This window comes from Hemiscyllium ocellatum, chromosome 5, assembly GCF_020745735.1.
Source record: "Hemiscyllium ocellatum isolate sHemOce1 chromosome 5, sHemOce1.pat.X.cur, whole genome shotgun sequence".
Classification (NCBI taxonomy): Eukaryota; Metazoa; Chordata; class Chondrichthyes; order Orectolobiformes; family Hemiscylliidae; genus Hemiscyllium; species Hemiscyllium ocellatum.
Window position 1 is genome coordinate 118,258,031 of NC_083405.1, and position 18,851 is coordinate 118,276,881.

General features: G+C 40.9%; 1 protein-coding gene across 2 annotated transcripts in view; it reads left to right on the top strand.

The window, feature by feature from the left end:
* Positions 1-478: 478 nt before the first annotated feature.
* Positions 479-18,851, top strand: part of cnpy1 (canopy FGF signaling regulator 1) — an 89,140-nt gene continuing 70,767 nt past the window's right edge. Inside the window, exon 1 of one of the 2 annotated variants that reach the window (XM_060825614.1) lies at positions 479-1,066. In XM_060825614.1, coding sequence (XP_060681597.1) covers positions 961-1,066 — 106 coding nt within the window. In that variant the 5' untranslated portion in view covers positions 479-960. Of the gene's footprint in view, positions 1,067-1,094; positions 1,218-18,851 lie in introns of those variants that run through there. The other variant, XM_060825615.1, reaches the window with a different exon arrangement.

Consider the following 18,851-nt stretch of genomic DNA (forward strand, 5'->3'; position numbering starts at 1 on the left):
GATTGGACCACTGAAGCATGTGTGAGTGATAAATCACAAATCCAACTCTCCTTCATTCCTAACTCTCCCTAGATTGCATTCACTGGGCGCAACACGTGTAGAAAGCTCAATGGCTGAGGGATCGAGAAAAGGGCGGAGTTCAGGATCACGTGACGCTCCCCGGATCCCGACGTGTGAAGGCGGGGGCGTGGGAAGAAAGGTTCAGGGGACGGGCGGGGAGCCAGGGCAAGGGGCGGGGCGTACAAGGAAAAGGGCTGTGACGGCGTCGAGGCGCTGAGCATGGTTAAGGTCGAGGGCAGGGGCGGGTCTAGGGAGGAAGGAGGCAGGGCTTGCGGCGTAAGGGGCGGGAGCTAGAGCGGGGTTTGCGCTGTAAGAGGCGTGGCTAACAGTGGAGACCGGGTCTCGAGCCGAGGTTGACAACGTAGTGGGCGCGCCTAAGGCGCCGGAGGGCGGGGTTTGCACCCGAAGGGGCGGGACTAATGGTGCAGTCGGTGAGACTTGGGTGTTGGGGGCGGGGTATCCAGCTGTTCCTGCCCCCTCACCTCCGAGCTAATACCTCGCTTGTCTTCCTTTTCCTGGAATGATCCTGTTGTGAGAATCCTGCGTGGGCTGTAAAGTTCACTCGGTCAGTTTTAAACATTAACACGAAGTGAAGGTGGAACGATGGAGACAGGTGTCCAGGGTTCCGTCAGACAAGTTCGGCTGTAGTTCAAGAGCACCCAGGACTCCGTTTCGGCCCCATTTATCTATTTGAAGAGAAACCTTCAGTCTTCTCACTCTCCGTTTTCAGAAAAAAAAGATATATATATATATATATATATATATATAGACATTAGCCGGTGTGAAGAGTGGGGGCTGGTGGATCGGGCCGAGGAAGGTTTGTCGGAGTTAGCATTGGTGCTCATCTGTTTCCCACCAGCCCCAGGCTGAGGTGACGGTTGGGAAGCGCGTGAATTGACCATGGGCTCGAGGCGGCGGCGCGGGGCGCTCGCGCTTTTGCTGGTGGCGTTGCTGGCACTGGGTCTCCAGGTGCACGGGGAGAAGAACCCGGAACTGCATTGCGGAGGTGAGTGAGTGAGGGGACTGTACATGGCGTTGCACTGTCATTTATTGCACCAACTTGCTTATGTCATCGAGAGCGCTGTCAAAAACTAGTTCAAAAACCTGCGGAAGGGGCAGGCTGACCTCCAGAGAAAGTTTACTTAGAGATACGGAAGGTAAGTTATCCGCGGTCCCACCAAGCACGCACACTTCACCAACGTTCACACGAACAGGTCGTTTGAAAAGAAGATGAAACTTGCATGCAATCTGTAGCTGGCACTGATGTCGTAAGTGACACGCTGGAAATCTGAAATAAAAAGAATCCTAGCCTTTGTTATATTAACTTCCGTACAACATCATATTTTGACGTGGTATAACATCTCTCCGTGCTTAAATAAAACACATTGTGATATTGAGCTGTGGCAGGAGATACAAAAGCTAACTACTTTCTGCCAGTTTGCTCAATTGATTGAACGCCTGGTTGTAAGGTGGGGTGACGCTAACAGCGCGAGTTCAGTTCCCGTATTAACTGAGATTACCATGAAAGTCCTGCCTTCTCAACCATGTCGATCATTTCAGGCGTGATGACTCTCGGGTTAAAAACTCACCCAAATGTTCTCTGTATAATGAGCGATCAGTATTATGGTTCTTTGGGACTATGGTGATTTTAGCTTTATTTTCCCTTTACTATGTGTGTTAGAAGTCTGACACTGAAAGTGGTGGACAATCTGTGCAGGTCAGGCAGTATTTGTAGAGAGAAAAATGTTCCAGATCAGTAAAATTTCTTGGTGTTATTTACTGTTGCATACAGAAAGCTACAGTGAAGAGTGTTTTTATGCCCCAATATGGTGCCATTTTGAGTTACAAAAAGACTAAAACAAAGTTACATAAATAGAGTTCATCGTCTGTACAAGGGTTGTCAAACACAGTTCCAGAGCTTCTGAAAAGTCTGTGCAATGTGTCCTGGGCCTCAAGGAGTCCCCAAATTTCAGGCCAAATGCAGCCAGGAGTTCCTGCTCTGAGCACTGTTTCTGCCGCAGTGCCCCACTGCTGCCAAGTATTCCCACCCCAGGTACTCCTCTGCCGGGGGTGACGACCTGCTGAGTCCATGCTTCAGGCCTATGACACCATGAGTCCTTGCACCAGGCACTGCCACCGCCGCAGCCAACAACCCGCTGAATACTGCTCCAGGTTCTACACAACATCCAGAAGATGAAGAAAAGAAAAAGTTGAGAAAAGAGTGAAAGAGAAGGGTGCATAAAAATTGATCTGAAATATTAAATTTGTACATTTTCACAGGTGCCACGTGACCTGCTGATCTATCCATAGATGTCAGGGCAGATGATTATAACTTCAACAAAAGTCTTAGCATAGGGATGCCAGACTTGGCACCTCCCAAGGGTGGAGGAAATCAAGTTTGAGATGTGCAAGTGGCCAGAATTTAAAGGAGATACTTGTCTAGCTGAAGGATATTACAAATAGTCATAGCTTTATACAACATGGAAACAGAACCTTCATGCCAACCAGATATCCTAAAGTAATCTTCCATTTGCCAACATCTGGCCCATATCCCTCTAGAGCCCACCACTTCCTTTGGCAGCATGCAAGCACTACCTCTCTCTATGAAAACATTGCCTCTCAGATCGCTTTTAAATCTTTCCCTCTCACCTTAAACCTATGCCCTCCAGTTTTAGACTCCCCTACCCTTGGAAAAAGACCTTAACTATTCAACCTAAACATGCCCCTCATGATTTTATAAATGTCTATGAGGTCACCCTTCAGCCTCCAACAGCTGAGGGAAAATAGCCCTCGCTTATTCAGCCTCTCCCTATCGCTCAAATGCTCCAGTCCCAGCGAGATCCTTGTAAATCTGTTCTGCATGCTTTAAAGTTTAACAACATCTTTCCTACAGCAGGGAGACCAGAACTGAACACAGTATTCCGAAAATGATATAACCAGCATCCTGTACAGCAACAACATGACATCTCAACTTCTATAGATGAAAGTGGGTACTGCAATTGCTGGAGATTACAGTCAAGATTATAGTGGTACTGGAAAAGCTCAGCAGGTCAGGCTGTATCCGAGGGACAGGAAAATCAACATTTCAGCCAAAAGTCGTCTTCAAGAATGAGGTTGGGTACCTCGGGGGGTGGAGGGAAGATAAATGGGAGGAGGATGGGGCTGGGGAGAAGATAGCTGAGATTGCAAAAGGTGGATGGAGGTGGGGGGTAAAGGTGATCGGCTGGAGCAGATAGGTGGGAGGAGAGATTGACAGATGGGATAGGTCATGAGGACGATGCTGAGCTGAAGGGTTGAAACTGAGGTAAAGTTGGGGGGAGGTGAAATGAGGAAACTAGTGAAGTCCACATTGATGCCCTGGAGTTGAAGGGTCCCACAGCTGAAGATGAGGCATTCTTCCTCCAGGCATCAGGTGGTGAGGGAGTGGCGATGGAAGAGGCCCAGGACCTGCATGTTCTCAACAATGGGAAGGGGAGTTGAAATGTTTGGCCACGGGGCGGTGGGGTTGATTGGTGCCAGTGCCCCAGAGATGTTCTCTGAAACGCTCTGTGAGAAGGCGTCCCGTTTCCCAACTCCTGTACTCAGTGCTTTGACCAATGAAGGCAAATGTGCCACACACCACCTTGACCACCCTGTCTACCTACGACTCCAATTTGAAGGAACTTCCCCCAAATGCATGTAAATTCTGTTCCTCAGAAACCCCTCCAACAGCTTACCCACCATTGGCATCAGGTCCACCAGTCTTTAGTTTGTGTGGTTTGAGGCTGACTTGGAAGTAAAGATGAGGATTTAAGTTGATTAGTTAGATTTGGAGTAAAACGTGAGGTCTGCAGATGCTGGAGATCAGAGCTGAAAATGTGTTGCTGGTTAAAGCACAGCAGGTCAGGCAGCATCCAAGGAACAGGAAATTCGATGTTTCGGGCCAGAGCCCTTAATCAGGAATCAGATTCCCGATGAAGGGCTCTGGCCCGAAACGTCGAATTTCCTGTTCCTTGGATGCTGCCTGACCTGCTGTAGTTAGATTTGGAGCCAGTATGCATTGGGATGAGTGAATGGCACTTGGAACAGATACAGGCAACAAAGTTTTAATAGAATCTAATGCACACCAATATCCCACAAACAATAATCTGATTTTCTAAGTATTAGTTTCAGCAAAATTAATTACCAGGACATCCAGCAATATCTACCCTGTCTGTTTTCAAAATAATGTACACCTGAGAAAGCTTTTTGGCTTTGGATTAATATATCATCCAAAAACAATGCTACCTCTCGCCAAAGAGTTGTCATTGTCAGTCTCGATTTTATGTTAAAGCCTCTGGAGTGGAACTTGAAGTCATAATCTTTTTAGCAGCTTAACTGAGATGGCTCACAATTGTGGAATGGCTGCCACTTGATGTTGGTTTTAATCAAATGGACTTTATTCACATAAATTGATATGAAGTTAAATGAACAGAAGTTGTGAACAATGTACCCTGTGCTTAGGCAGAAGTACCCTCTGCCTGTAGTGAATGAAAACTCTCAACGTTATGTAACTTAATCAACATGTAATTATTAATTTTGTGGATTGGGAGGACCAAAGTTGGGAAGAAAATAGGTCATAATTATTGCCCATTTTTAAATGTGATTTTTAACATTAACTCCACTTAATAGTTGATGCAGAACCTCCAATGTTACAATCCGCATGAATTTGACATTATTATTGATATTGAGGTGAGGTTTCGTCTCGCTGTCTCACTCACGTGTGTGCTCATGCTCTCTCACTTTGCCTGTTTTCTCTCTCTGTCTCTGCGTGTGCATGCATCTCTTTCTCTCTCTCTGCCTGCCTCTTTTTCTCTCTGTATCTGCACCCTTCACTGTCTTTGTTTGTGCCTGCCTCTTCTCTGTGCTGCAACCCCACCACTCTGTGTACTTGTACTTGGTGTCACCCATCTCACTCGTTCTCGCTCGCTCTCTCTCTCTCTCTCTCTCTCTCTCTCATATGATGTACTTTAAGCACAAAAATATTTGCACATTTATTAAAATTGTTATCATGTCCATTCAAACTATGAAAAGTTAGATGTACAGCACGTGATATGGTTATAATTGTCATAAACATTAACTTGAGCAAATTTGAACTAATTGGCATTTTGACTGCAACTAACTCCTCGTTGTGCCTTCCACACTTAGTTAATTTGGAACAGTGATGATATGGCATGTTTAGTCTGGGAACAATTAGGTGTTGATTATCTAGTTTTACAGCACCAAAAGAAGCAACAGGCCTATGCCATTCATTCTATTCTAAGAGTCTCCTTCAACAGCATTTCATCTCACTATCACCATATTCTTTTCCATTCTCCTTTGTGTTCTTGGCCTAGTTTCCCAAGCACCCCATGGCTCAACACTTCAACTCCCCCTCCCACTCCACCAAGGACATGCAGGTCCTTGGACTCCTCCATCACCAGACCATAGCAACACGACGGCTGGAGGAAGAGCACCTCATCTTCCGCCTCGGAACCCTCCAACCACAAGGGATGAACTCAGATTTCTCCAGTTTTCTCATTTCCCGTCCCCCCACCTTGTCTCAGTCACAACCCTCGAACTCAGCACCACCTTCCTAACCTGCAATCTTTTTCCTGACCTCTCCGCCCCACCCCACTCCGGCCTATCACCCTCACCTTAACCTCCTTTCGCCTATCGCACTTCCAACGTCCCTCCCCCAAGTCCCTCCTCCTTACCTTTTATCTTAGCCTACTTGGCACACTCTCCTCATTCCTGAAAAAGGGCTCATGCCCGAAATGTCGATTCTCCTGCTCCTTGGATGCTGCCTGACCTGCTGCGCTTTTCCAGCAACAAATTTTCAGCTCTTGTTTCTGCATCTGTGCTGTTCATCTCAACCAGTCAATGAAAGTGAGTTCACATTCTCACCACTGCACTCCTGGAGAAAGAGATGTCTCCCGAATCCCTTCCTTTAGTTTTATTTGGTTGTTTTATATTTATGGTCCCAAATATTAAATTTCTTGTAAGGGGAAACATCCTATCTACTGTGTCTGGTCTAACAAACATCTTTTAATAATTTGTTTGAGAGAAAGAGCCTGGTTTGTTCCTTTACTCAAAACATTTTTAGCTTTCAACTAAAATATGTACAAAGATTTGTATAAAATTGATCAATTGAAAATAGCATTAGATCTTGTCTGAAATTACAGAAAATATTTTCAAGTTTCTCATACCTCAACTGTGCCATCCTGGTGGGCGACACGGTGGCACAGTGGTTAGCACTGCTGCCTCACAGCGCCAGAGACCCGCCTCAGGCGACTGACTGTGTGGAGTTTGCACGTTCTCCCCGTGCCTGCGTGGGTTTCCTCCGGGTGCTCCGGTTTCCTCCCACACTTCAAAGATGTGCAGGTCAGGTGAATTGGCCATTCTAAATTGTCCATAGTGTTAGGTAAGGGGTAAATGTAGGGGCATGGGTGGTTTGCGCTTTGGCAGGTCGGTGTGGACTTGTTGGGCCGAAGGGCCTGTTTCCACACTGTAAAGTCATCTAATCTAAAACTGAAATGGAATCAGTTTCCTCCTGATGTGGACATATAAATGTTTTGTGTGATATCATTAGCAACCAGCAACAGTAAACCTGATTCTCTGGTACAGGATGTATGAACCAATGGCTCTGGAGGGGAATGTAATCTATGCTAAGTGTACAGAGTTCACACGAGGGGGTAGGCTGAAGATTATTCTTTCAGCCTTTCGGGTGCAGAAGTGGAGGATGTTGTTATATCTTTATACAGAACTGAATATCTGACTATGTGGGACGTGGTTCGTGTGCTGGACAGCTGGATCACATTTGATCATATTTACTAATGGTGAAAATGGTACTCATCTACACTATAATGCTAAAATCAATAGTTATCTTAATCTATTAAGAATGTTTTTCTGTGTGTGCACTTTTTCCGATGTTTTCAACTTTAAGTTCCCATGTTTATATTCATAATGGAATCTTTCTATGTAAACTTGGGATTTTCTCTGATGTTATTGCAATGCAATAGGCTTGCATTTCTGTTATAAATATGGGTATAATAAGCTGTACTAGAAATAAGAATATAATTCAGCCCACATTTTGAAGTCACATTGTCTTCATGCCTTTATCCAGTTATTGAAAAGCACAGCTGTTTTGACTTGCACTTGCAATAATGTGGAATATCAAGTACTATCTTGTAAAGATCTTTACTGTGTGTGCGTGCTTAATGACAGAACTTACCTCCTATTATTCTTTTTATCATATATTTGCTGACTTTTTTCAACCCTAAATTCCTATGATCTTATTTAACGCAATGATGGTTTAAATTGTTGTGTGTGGAGCTGAGCCTTACTCCCTCTCTATACCTCAAAATAAATTGCTCATTAAAGAACTATTATTCCTATACTGGTTTTGTGAGAAAGCTATCAAGTAGCCTTAGTCTCCTCTCTTCCAATTTCACTTTGTATTTTCTTTTCAGGTAGATATTCAATTCCTCTTTTAACTCCTGTGACTGGATCTGAATCTGCTGGTAGTACTTTCTAGATCGTTCAGTTTTTTTTTGTCAATTATCATCAATCTGTGTTCTCTGATAATTTATCCATCTGTTGGTAGAAACTTTGTTTTTTTCTTCTTTTGATGATTTCTGGCAAGAATTCCATCTGCTGTTTGTTTAAAATGGGGAAATTGTTTTTCCTTAACATGGGTCAGAGTTTGTGTCAAAAAGTGTGAGACATTTGTATTTATGCACAACTTTGTGAGTTTTTGGATTGGAATTTGTAGCAACTAAAATGTTCATCAGAGTGCCATTGAGAGATTTGGACCTGTGAACTAGGCAAGTATTTGTGTATTTATGTAGCTCTTAGAAACCGATTGAGACTTGAATATTGAAGGGTGTGTGACATTTAGGATGGGCAGGAAGTAAAGTGATAGTTCTTTGTTTTCCAAATGCCAACAATGTGCAAGTGTTTGGATGGGGACTACAAATAATAAAGACAAAGAACTTTAGAAGCAAGGATCCAATGACTGTTGGAAACAAGGCTAGTTTTAAAAAATATAATTCACGTATGGGATGTGGACATCACTGGATAACATTTGTTTCCCATTCCTAGTTACACTTGAGAAGGTGATGTTGAGCTGCCTTCTTGAACTGCTGCAGTCATTTGGTGTAGGTACACCATGCTGTTCGAGAACAGGTTCTGGAATTTTGACTCCGAAATACTGAAACAACAAATATTTGTAACATCAAAGTATTTAATAGGTTGGAGGGGAACTTGTAGGTGGTCGTGTTCCCACGTATTTGCTGCCCTTGTCCTTCCAGTTGGTAGTGGTCATGAGTTTGGGAAGTGCTGTCTAAAGATCCTCGGTGAATTCCTTCAGTGTATCTTGTAGATAGCAGTAATGTGCACTACTGAGCATTGGTGGTGGAAGGAATGACTTACAACACGTCCTCAGACAATTGAGTGGGCTGCTTTGTTTTGACAATGTCAGGTTTTCTGAATTTTAAATGAATTACTCTCATTCAGGCAAGTGGGTAGAAGTCTATCGTACTCCAGACTTATGCTTTGTAGATGGTGGACAGACATTTTCGGACTTGTTACTTGTTGCAGGATTCTTAGCCTGTGGCCTGCAGTCATACCTTATAGTATTAACATGGCTAGTCCAGTCCAGTTTATGGTCAATGATGAAAACCAGGATCTTGATAGTGAGAGATTCAACAATACTAATGCTTTTGAATGTCAAGAAGCAATGATTGGCTTCTCTGTCATTGGAGATGGTATTTTCCTGTCATTTGTATCACAAATGTTACTCTTCACTAGTCACCCCAAGTCGAGATATTGTTCAAGTCCTCCTGCATTTGGATATACTGTTTCAGTCTATGGGGAATTGCAAATTGTGCTAAATAATGTGTAGCCATCAGCAACTATCTACAACTTGATATTATGATGGAGGGAAAATTGTTTGATCAAGGACTGTACCCTGAGGAACCTCTGCCGAGATATCCTCGTGCTGAGATGACTGATCTCCAACAGCCACAACTATCTTCCTTTGTGCCACGTATATGTCTAACCACTGACTCTAGTTTTGCTGGAGTTCCTTGATGCCACACTTGGTCGAATGCAGTCTTGCTTTTAAGAGAAGGTAGTCTCCCTTCACCTCGTGAGTTTCTCATATTTGTTGACATTTGTGCCAGCTGTCATGAGATTAGGAGTGGAGTGGCCCTGGTGGAACCCAAACTGAGTGTCAGTGAGCAGGTTATTGCTAAGTAGATGTTGTTTGATGGCATTGTTAATGCTGTTTTCCAACACTTTCCTCATTATCAAGACTAGATCAATGGGGCTGTAATTGGCTGGATTGCTTTTTGTGTAGAGGATATACTTGAGCAATTATCCTCACTGGCAGAAAGTGAGCACTGGAGATTAGTGGACATGCAAGTCCTGGACCGCCTCCACTGTCAAACCCTTACCACCCAATGCCTGGAGGAAGAACACCTCATCTCCTACTTTGGGATCCTGCAACCACATGGGATCAATGTGGATTTCACCAGTTCTTCTCACCTCACCTAATCCCAGATTCAACCTTCTAACTTGGCACCTCTTGATCTGTCCCACATGTCCATTTTTCCTTCTCACCCATCTGCTTCACCCTCCTGTCTGACCAATCACCTTCACCCCAACTTCATCTACCTATTGCATTCTCATATACCTTCCTGCCCCCCCTGCCCCAGCCCCTCCCTCTCAGCCCCCTTGTGCCACCCCCTCATTCCTGATGAAAAGCTTACGCTCGAAACGTTGATTCTCTTGCTTCTCAGATGCTGCCTGACCGGCTATGCTTTTCCAGCATCACACTCTTCGACTATAATTATCCACACTATCAGGTAGATACCATTGTTGTAGCTGTGCTGGAACATCTTGGCAACTTCTGGAGCGCATGCCTTCAGTACTATTGCCAGAATGTTGTCAGGGCCCATAATTGCACAAAGGTGTATGGCAGGTTAAAAGATTGGACAGTATATTGATAAAAGCGAAGAACAACTAAGATTAATGAGCAAAAAATTAATGTATGAGCCCTAATGAGAAATATAAAAAGGGCTACTAATGAGCTAACCAAGTGAGTATTGGTCCTGTTGAAATAGATCTGTAGAATTTATTGAAAACCAGGAGATAGCGGATAAACAGGCATTTTGCATTAGTTTTCCCGAAGAGGATACAAGTAACATTCTGGAAATGAAAGGGAGGGAGGAACGAAGGAAAACCACAATTAGTATAAAACTGGTATTGATAAAATTATTAAAGCTTTGGGGTGATAGATCCCTGGATTCTTATGAATTTCATCAGAGACTCTCAAAAATCTAGTAGCTAATGGGATGTTAGAAGTATTGGTTTTAGTTTCCCAGAGCTATATTTGGAGAAGGCTGCATTAGATTAGAAAATATTACTCCTTGTTCAGAAATCGGTAGACTGAAAACTAGAAACTATAGTCTGGTTAACTTCACATCTGTCATCAGGAAGACATCGGAAGCTATGCTTAAAGACATTCTAGCAGGGCATTTTGAGAAACTCGGAGTAATCTGGCAGAGTTAACATAGTTTTATCAAGAGAAATCCAATTCTTGTTTTGTTAAACATGATTTGAGTCTAAGATATTGGAATTCTTTGAAGAAGTAACATGTAATGTTCATAAAGGGAAACCAGTGGATATACTGTATTTAAATTTCTGGACAGCATTTGATGAGTTACCATATTAAAGTACAAGTTCATGGTATGGAGGTAGCATATTTACGTGGATAGAGGGTTCGTGAACTAACTGCAAATGTAGAAAACATAAATGGGTAGGATGTAATGAATGGTGTGCCACGGATCAGTGCTGGGTCTCAACTTGTGACAGTTTTATATAAATGTCATTGATGAAGGAACTCTAGGTATGATGATAAATTTCTTGATGGCTCGGGATAGAAAACTTGTGTGGAAAACATTAAAAAAGGCTACAAAGTGTTTCATACAGGTTATATGAGTGGACAAAGATCTGGCTAATGGAGTATAATGTGGGAAAATGATATAATTCAGTTTGGCACGAAGAAAATTGAAGTGAAAAATCATCTAATTGTCTCACTGTGCACCACTGACAACTAGAAAATCTAAATTGCAATTCCTAACAGTTGTCACCAGATAGTGAAGCAGACAATGACTTTGTAGCAAGTTGATATCTATTTTGGAGCAAGTTGAATTTATAAAGCAGAGGGTAGAAGATGACATTTCTTGGACTTTTAGGATAAATGAGTTGAATCATATATACTTTATGAACAATCAGTTTGTGTAAGCATGCTAATTATTGGTGCTGTGAGACACCAATGAGGCAACAGACAGATAATGTTTTTGTCTTGAATTGATTTCCATTTTAAAAGAAGTAAATTGAATTTAGCAAGCAGGCAAGCCTTTTAGAGATAAATTGATAAGTGGAAGAAAAGGAACTGGGTGAGTGTGGAGACCTCTGACCTCTTGCCACATGGAAGAAAAAGCCAGAACGAGAGAGGGAAGCAAAGACACTCAGAGAAGCAGAAAGGATAAACAGCCATATGAAGGCAAGAGATGCACAAAAGTGTAGAATCATAGAATCCCTACAGTGTGGAAGCAAGCCATTCGGCCCATCAAATCCACATCAACCCTCTGATGAGCATCCCAGTCAGACCAATCCCTTTACCCTATCTCTGTAACCCTGCATTTTCAATGGCTAATCCCCTAGCCTGCACACTCCTAGACACTACAGGGAAGGTTTTAGCATGGGCAATCCACTAACCTGCACATCTTTGGACTGTGGGAAGAAACTGGAGCAGCCGCACAAAATCCACGCAGACACAAAGAGAATATGCAAACTCCACACAGACAGTTGCTTGAGGGTGGAGTTGAACCTGGGTCCTTGGCACTATGAGACAGTAATGCTAACCACCGAGCCAGTGTACCGCAGTTTATATGCTGTGAATTACTGTGTGCAGTGCCACAGAAATCCATTTATTATAAATATGGAGGTGTTGTCTCTGACGTCTTTAAGAGATTCTGGAATGTGTTTTTGGATTTGAGGCTGCACACGCACATTGTTTTCACCCAACACTAGACAGAACATTACAAATTTACCATTACTGCTTTTAAGTGGTTCAAGACTCCTGCTCGGAGATTTGGCTCAACTACCTACTCTTGTGCAGGTAACAGAATCATCAAAACTTAGTGTGCAGAAGGAGGCCATTTGGCCCATTTGTAATTGAGCTGGCACTTTGAAAGACCAAATAGATGTTTTCAAGGTTTGATGAAGATTTGATAGAATAGATTGAGAAAAGTCCAAATCAAAGATCTTTCTCTGCAATCTGGAATGCACTGCCTGACAGTGCAGAGTTGTGCTATGATCGAAAAGATGGTTGCAGCTGGATATGAATGTCTAGTGGTGCCAGTGACTCTTGGCTTTTGCCTAAGCTGCAAAACCCCTCTCAACTGTTCAAGAAAGGCCATCATGATTAGCATGAGCTACAATTGAAATGAGAACAAATTCTTCCAACCTCTACTTTTCACCTAACCACACCCTCGTATGTTTTCTGTACAATGTTTCACCTAACTGGATCAGTTTCAATTCAGAATTTCGTGTTTCTGATCTGGGAGGTTTAAAAATCCAATGAAGTGCCATAACTGGAATAGAGCCCATCAGAAAGGAGTTCATTCATTTTGTACCTAAGGTGAAAATAAAATATTTGAAAGCTGCTTCATCAAAATCACATTTCATCAAATTTTTCAAGTATTAGAAGTGATTCTGTGAAAAACATTGCATGGTATTCATATGAACTATTTGTTTATGCACATTCTTTATATGACTTAGAGTTAATGTTTATGGTTTGCAGATGGCCTCTTTCTCATGGCCTGTTTTTGCCTCTATATTTATGAGTCCATCATGTCATTTCCATAATCATTCATTAACTGAACTTTGCTCCTGATCTGTTGTTTTAAGCTTCCTTTATTTTTCATTTTCACTTTAACTTCAGCATTCAAGGGCATTAGTTTTGAATTGTTGACTTTTTCTCTTCAAAGGATTATAACTAGTTTGTACTAGAATTATCTTTTCCCTGAAAGTCTTTCATTACCCTGTCACTGCTTTACTCTGCAGTCATCTTTGTAAAGTGACCTGTGTTTGATCCTCCTTAGCTCTTCTACTTTTGAGCATTTTATCATTTAGATATTTTTCAGTTTTTCTTAATCACTTGAACTCAGAATATGTTGTGATCACTGTTGGATAGCTGACCTCCATCAGTGACATACCTCTTACCATACTTATTTTCTGTAGATTAGATCGAACACTGCTTCCTTCCTTGTGGGACTGATTTGTTTTCCTGTGCACATATCAGAAATTTTTGCATAAGTCTACTCTTAGCACTATTTTCTGGTACAGTAATCATCTTTCAGTGCTCAGTTGACATTTTGAGTAATGCTGAAATTGCTACCTTTTTGGAGGCTTTCTTTTAAGCTCCTGAAAGTGTCTAAAAAGACCTAATAGATTTTCTACCAAAACCATTGTTTTAGGGTTTGACCTTTGTATTAAATTCCAGGGTAAGAAAATTCCTGTTGGAGAATAACCTTATTGGAAAAAAAGGACAATGACTAATTTAGAATTTAAGCTCTCAAAATTTGTTGGCCAACAAAGATTAACATTAAACAGCTGAGGCATGGAATAATAGACAAGGTCAACAGGTCAATTAGATCCTGGCACTTCTGAGGATTTCTCTTGGTTCCTTTCAACCCAGTTTTTTGCCCCTCTATGTCCTTCAAGATTTTAGCTTAATCAAATTAACTCCATAAATACAAATGATTTTGCAGCTTTTAAGACTTGAATTCCATATTCCCAGTACACCTTAAATGCTAAAACTGCAAATGGTAGAAATGTTTATTGTTCCACACTTTTTTTTTTCTTGTTGAAATATTGTAGCTTGTCCCTTAGTATGAGTGAGAGAAAGAATTAATATGGCACCTTTTTTTCTCAGAACAGAAGCTGAAATTGAAATAGGCTTTCTGCATTAAGATTCTGAAGGAAGATGTTTACTTCTGTTGTGAATTACTGATTTGAGAATAGAAATATGTGTTGCTTAGTTCAGCTATTCAGTCTCAATTTTACAAGCACAAAGATAATCAAATTCAGTGTGTTCCACTTGTCCTTGTGTCAAACATAGATTAATCTAATTGTATTCAACTTTAGCAAATTATCAAAGCAGAGAAAGGGATGTGGTGGAAATTTTAATGGGCTAGTAATCTAGAAGCTCAGGCTCATGCTCTCAGGGCATGGGTTCAAGTCCCACCACAGTTGTTAGTGAAATTAAATATAAATTAATTAGAAAAATCTGGAAGTGAAAGTTAATCACAGCAAGGGTATCATGAAATAGTCATTTGTCCACCCAAAGAAACCTCATCTGGTTCACTAGCATCCTTTTAGGGAAGCAAATCTACATTTCTTACCTAGTCTGGCCTAGGTAATGATGTGGTTTTTCTTCCCAACTACCCTCTGAAATGCTCCATGCCACTCTATTAAAGGTCAGTTAGAGATGATGCTGACTTTGCCAGTGATACTGAAATCCCCTGGGAGAAAACAAAATCAGACACTAAGTAAACACATTTAATAAATCTGTGCTCTAGTTTGCGCTAACTGTTGTTCATGCATTACCCCTGTACTTACCACCCTATGTTGATGTGTTTCTCATGCAGTGGTGCCTAGATTTTAAAATTCACTTCCTTGCTTGTACATTCCTCCTTCGCTTCTTTCCTTGGCCCTCTTTAACCCTGTATCCTCATCCAACCCTACAATGCTCCTGAGATCTCTGAATCCTTGATATTAATGTTACCTTCGGCTACCTAAGCTCTGGAATTCCTTCACTATTTCTTAACATGTGCCATCTCCTTTGAACATTTTTTAAAGCCTACTTCTAATTGATCTAATTTCTTCTTCCCATTTGATGTCAAATTTTTATTTGACAACTTCTTGTGAAACACTTTGGGACACTTAGCTACTTCGAAGAAGCTATATAAATGTTTTTCTGTTGGAAGTGAAAAAAATCTGAATTTTGTGTAGAATTGTAAGGTTGGAAATTAAATCTTTCTTTAAAATCTTTAACTTTTTTAAAGAGAGATTCACATGATAATTTTATAAATCAGTGATCTATTTGTCCCTGCTGATGCTGTGGCAGCAGTGGGTCAAATTCAATCACAGCAGTTTGTGAAATTTAAATTTGAACTGAAATAAAGATTTTGAAATTAAAGGCTCGATAAGGGTGACTTCATGACATTGGGTACTTGTGATATAGGAAAGATCTGTCAGTGGAAAAAGGCATTCATTGATTGAATTTGGATTGGACTGATCTTTGGAGGCATTTGTCAGAATATGGAAGTCTGAACCCATGGTCAAACCTATTTTTTTTAAATTTGAAGTTAGTGAATTCATCATGTTTCCTTTGCATTTTCTGTTTTAGGTTCAATTACACAACCTCTCCAACTCTTTCACTTGATATCTCTTTCTTTTGCCTTTTCTTTTTCCACAATTTGGATGTTGTTTCAATGTCTGCTTTAGCTCAATGTTTAATATTTCGTTTTGTATTCGCAAATTGGAGATATTTTAGTGGATTAACTTATCATTCTATAGAGAGACAAAATCTTACATCCATATAATGCATTTAATAATCTCAAAATTACTCCAAGCACTTTACGCTTAATTTGGTACGTTTGTGATTGTGACATAAATAATATGATTTAAATTGCACCACATAAAACAAAATGATGACAGATTTGTCTGTTACATAGTCAAGTGAGGAATAACTATCAACCAAGACACCAGGGAAATGTATCCTGTAAATATTTAGAATAGTGCCATTGGAATCCTGCTAATGCCAATAGAATGGGAAGGGAGCATCTCGTTTTCGTGTCTCATCTGAGAGATTTTCATTCCTCTGGAATCCACAACCCTCTGACTTTGCAAGAGTTAGTGCTAAGCAATTTATTGAATACTTCCATGATCGCCTTAAACGGAACTGTTTATCTTATTGCCTCTGGCCTAATATTCCGATGAAGGGCTTATGCCCAAAACGTCATCTGACCTGCTCCTCAGATACTGCCTGATCTGTTGTGCTTTTCCAGCACTATACTTTTCGACTTCGATCTGATGCTGACTCACCTGCTGTGTATGCCTCACGCTTCGTTTTTCTTTCCAGTTTTAAATCTAGTCTCTATTCCATATTATAAATATGGCATGTAGTTGAGTAATAAGATAAGATAATCTCCATTATTGGAAGAAAATTTGGGGTACTGGTCGTTCTCTTAAAATGCCATAGTTATGTTTCAGTGAACGCTGGCTTACTAGAAATAATGGGACCTAAGGAAAAAAGTGCAGTTCGGGCAGACCAGCAAATATCACTCATGATTGCTCAAAAGTATAGCACAGCCTGAATGAAGGTATAAATCATATTTATCAATCAAACAAAAATAAATTTAACACAGTACATTTCAAAAATATTGTTAATGCAGCGAACAGAGGGTCGCCATGATGCGTAGTAGACTCCCTCATTCCTGTTAAGTGACCTATATAACATATTCTCTCCTTGCGCTCAAAATGCTTTATGATGTCTAGCTTCTCCTCCAGTGTTATAGATTTTCTAATGTATTCACCACTCGTAATTTTAACACTAGGATGCTTCTTGCTGACATTCTTGTCACTGTGCTCTCCATTCTTTTCAGAAAAGCGGATAATCTAGGAGTAGTGTAGCTTTCACAGGATGCAGCTCAATGTATCTCTCTCAGATACATTGCTCTTTGTACAGTACCCCTCTCAGAAAGCTGCTCTGTCGGCAGCTGACCTCAGCATATGCGCAGAATGGAAGACAGGTGCTGCCATCAGCACATGCGCAGACGACAGAGACTTCGCCGCGACATTGACACTTTTGCAGAAGGAAGCGCACGAAACAATCACCACTGGAATTACGCTATTGTGAACAGAGCTAAGTGCTTTTGAAAATACTGTTCCCTAATACCTCTGATGTTAGAAGTAAATCGTGCTGTCGTAATGCACGTTAACTGAGAACTGCCTGTACTTGGGGAGAAAATTATACAACATGCAAAGATTGAATTCAGAGTGTGAAACAATGAGGATGTAATATAAAATGAAAATCATAAAAATTACTTGTTCTATAAAATTGCATAATATACAAGAACAGTTTTTACCCCAAGACATTTTACAGGAGTGTCAGCAAGCAAATTAAAGGAGCTGTTGGGATAGGCATTCAAAAACTTAGTTAAAAGTTGGAGTGTCATAAAGGGAGGCATAGAGAGTCTGTATAAGCTTGCAGTTGATGGAGCAATTGAAATTATGACTACACAACATGCCAGAACTAGAGTGCAGAAATTGTGGAGTATTGCAGGACAAATGTGGTTAGAGGTGTTACAGAGCAAGCCCATTGTAGACTGGCCAATATACAATTGGAATAGCCAAGTCTAAAGAGAATAATTTCGTGGACAGGATTTCATCAGATGACAAGCAGGGCTAAAAGCAGAGATAGGCATGGTGTTACAAATGGGAAAACAGTTAGTCTTTGAATGGAGAGGATTTCGGTTTAGAAGTTCAGCTCAAGGTTTAAAGGACATCAGGGTTAGTTTTATCCTTTCGGTGAGTGTTAGCATCAATGTTGACTGAGTAGAGTGTAAAGTGGGTGCCAAAGGCTGTGACTGTACTCTTCACAATACTTATTTGAAGGTGTTTTCTGCTCTGAGGATGACTTACAGAATATCAAATCGGTGTAGGGTTCCAACGAAATAACGGTCGTGATATATGACATGGTATTTTATTAACTTTTAAACAAAATAATCACCCTTAAACTTCTTTCTTGTTTATCTTCAGCTGAAATATAGCAAATATGGCTGTTTGTTAGTTTAGTGTAATTATTCTCCAGTTTTTCCAATTATTATTTTGGCCATTATTATAAAATATTAGATTAGATTAGATTACTTAGTGTGGAAACAGGCCCTTCGGCCCAACAAGTCCACACCGACCCGCCGAAGCGACAACCCACCCATACCCCTACATATACCCCTTACCTAACACTATGGGCAATTTAGCATGGCCAATTCACCTGACCCGCACATCTTTGGACTGTGGGAGGAAACCGGAGCACCCGGAGGAAACCCACGCAGACACGTATATATTATATTTGTTTATATATTTGTTTATATATTTATATTTATATATTTGTTTACTTTGACATTACACATACAAAACATATGCACATTGAAAATTGAGGAAAGAAAAACCCTTTCAGTTGGTATTGAAAAAATGCATGGCTGAATGGCACACCACATGGTGTATTTAGCCCTTGAGCTATCTGGTTTAACTGACTTTGTTACCAGATGGTGCAAGGAGGCTTCCTGTGATAAGTAGTGAACACAGAATCTCTATTCGTTTTGTGCCTTTAACTTTTAATTTTCATTTCTTCATCTATACAATTTACTTTTAAAATCTATTTACCAGCTGACAAAGTTTAAACGCAGAAATGTTTTGGCCGTCTGTTTGAGCCACTAGTACTTCTCTATATTCATCAACAATGCAGTCTCATCTGATAACAATTGGTATACCTCTTGTAGCGATCAGCAGTTTGCTAAAAGTGCTTGTTAGATAAGTGGTATACATCAAGTTGGAAATTAAATCAGGAATTTAGCTATTGAGGAATCGTGAATACGATATACATTATATTGCTAGCCATATTTCTTTCAGGTACATTTCTCTGAATTTTGCACAGC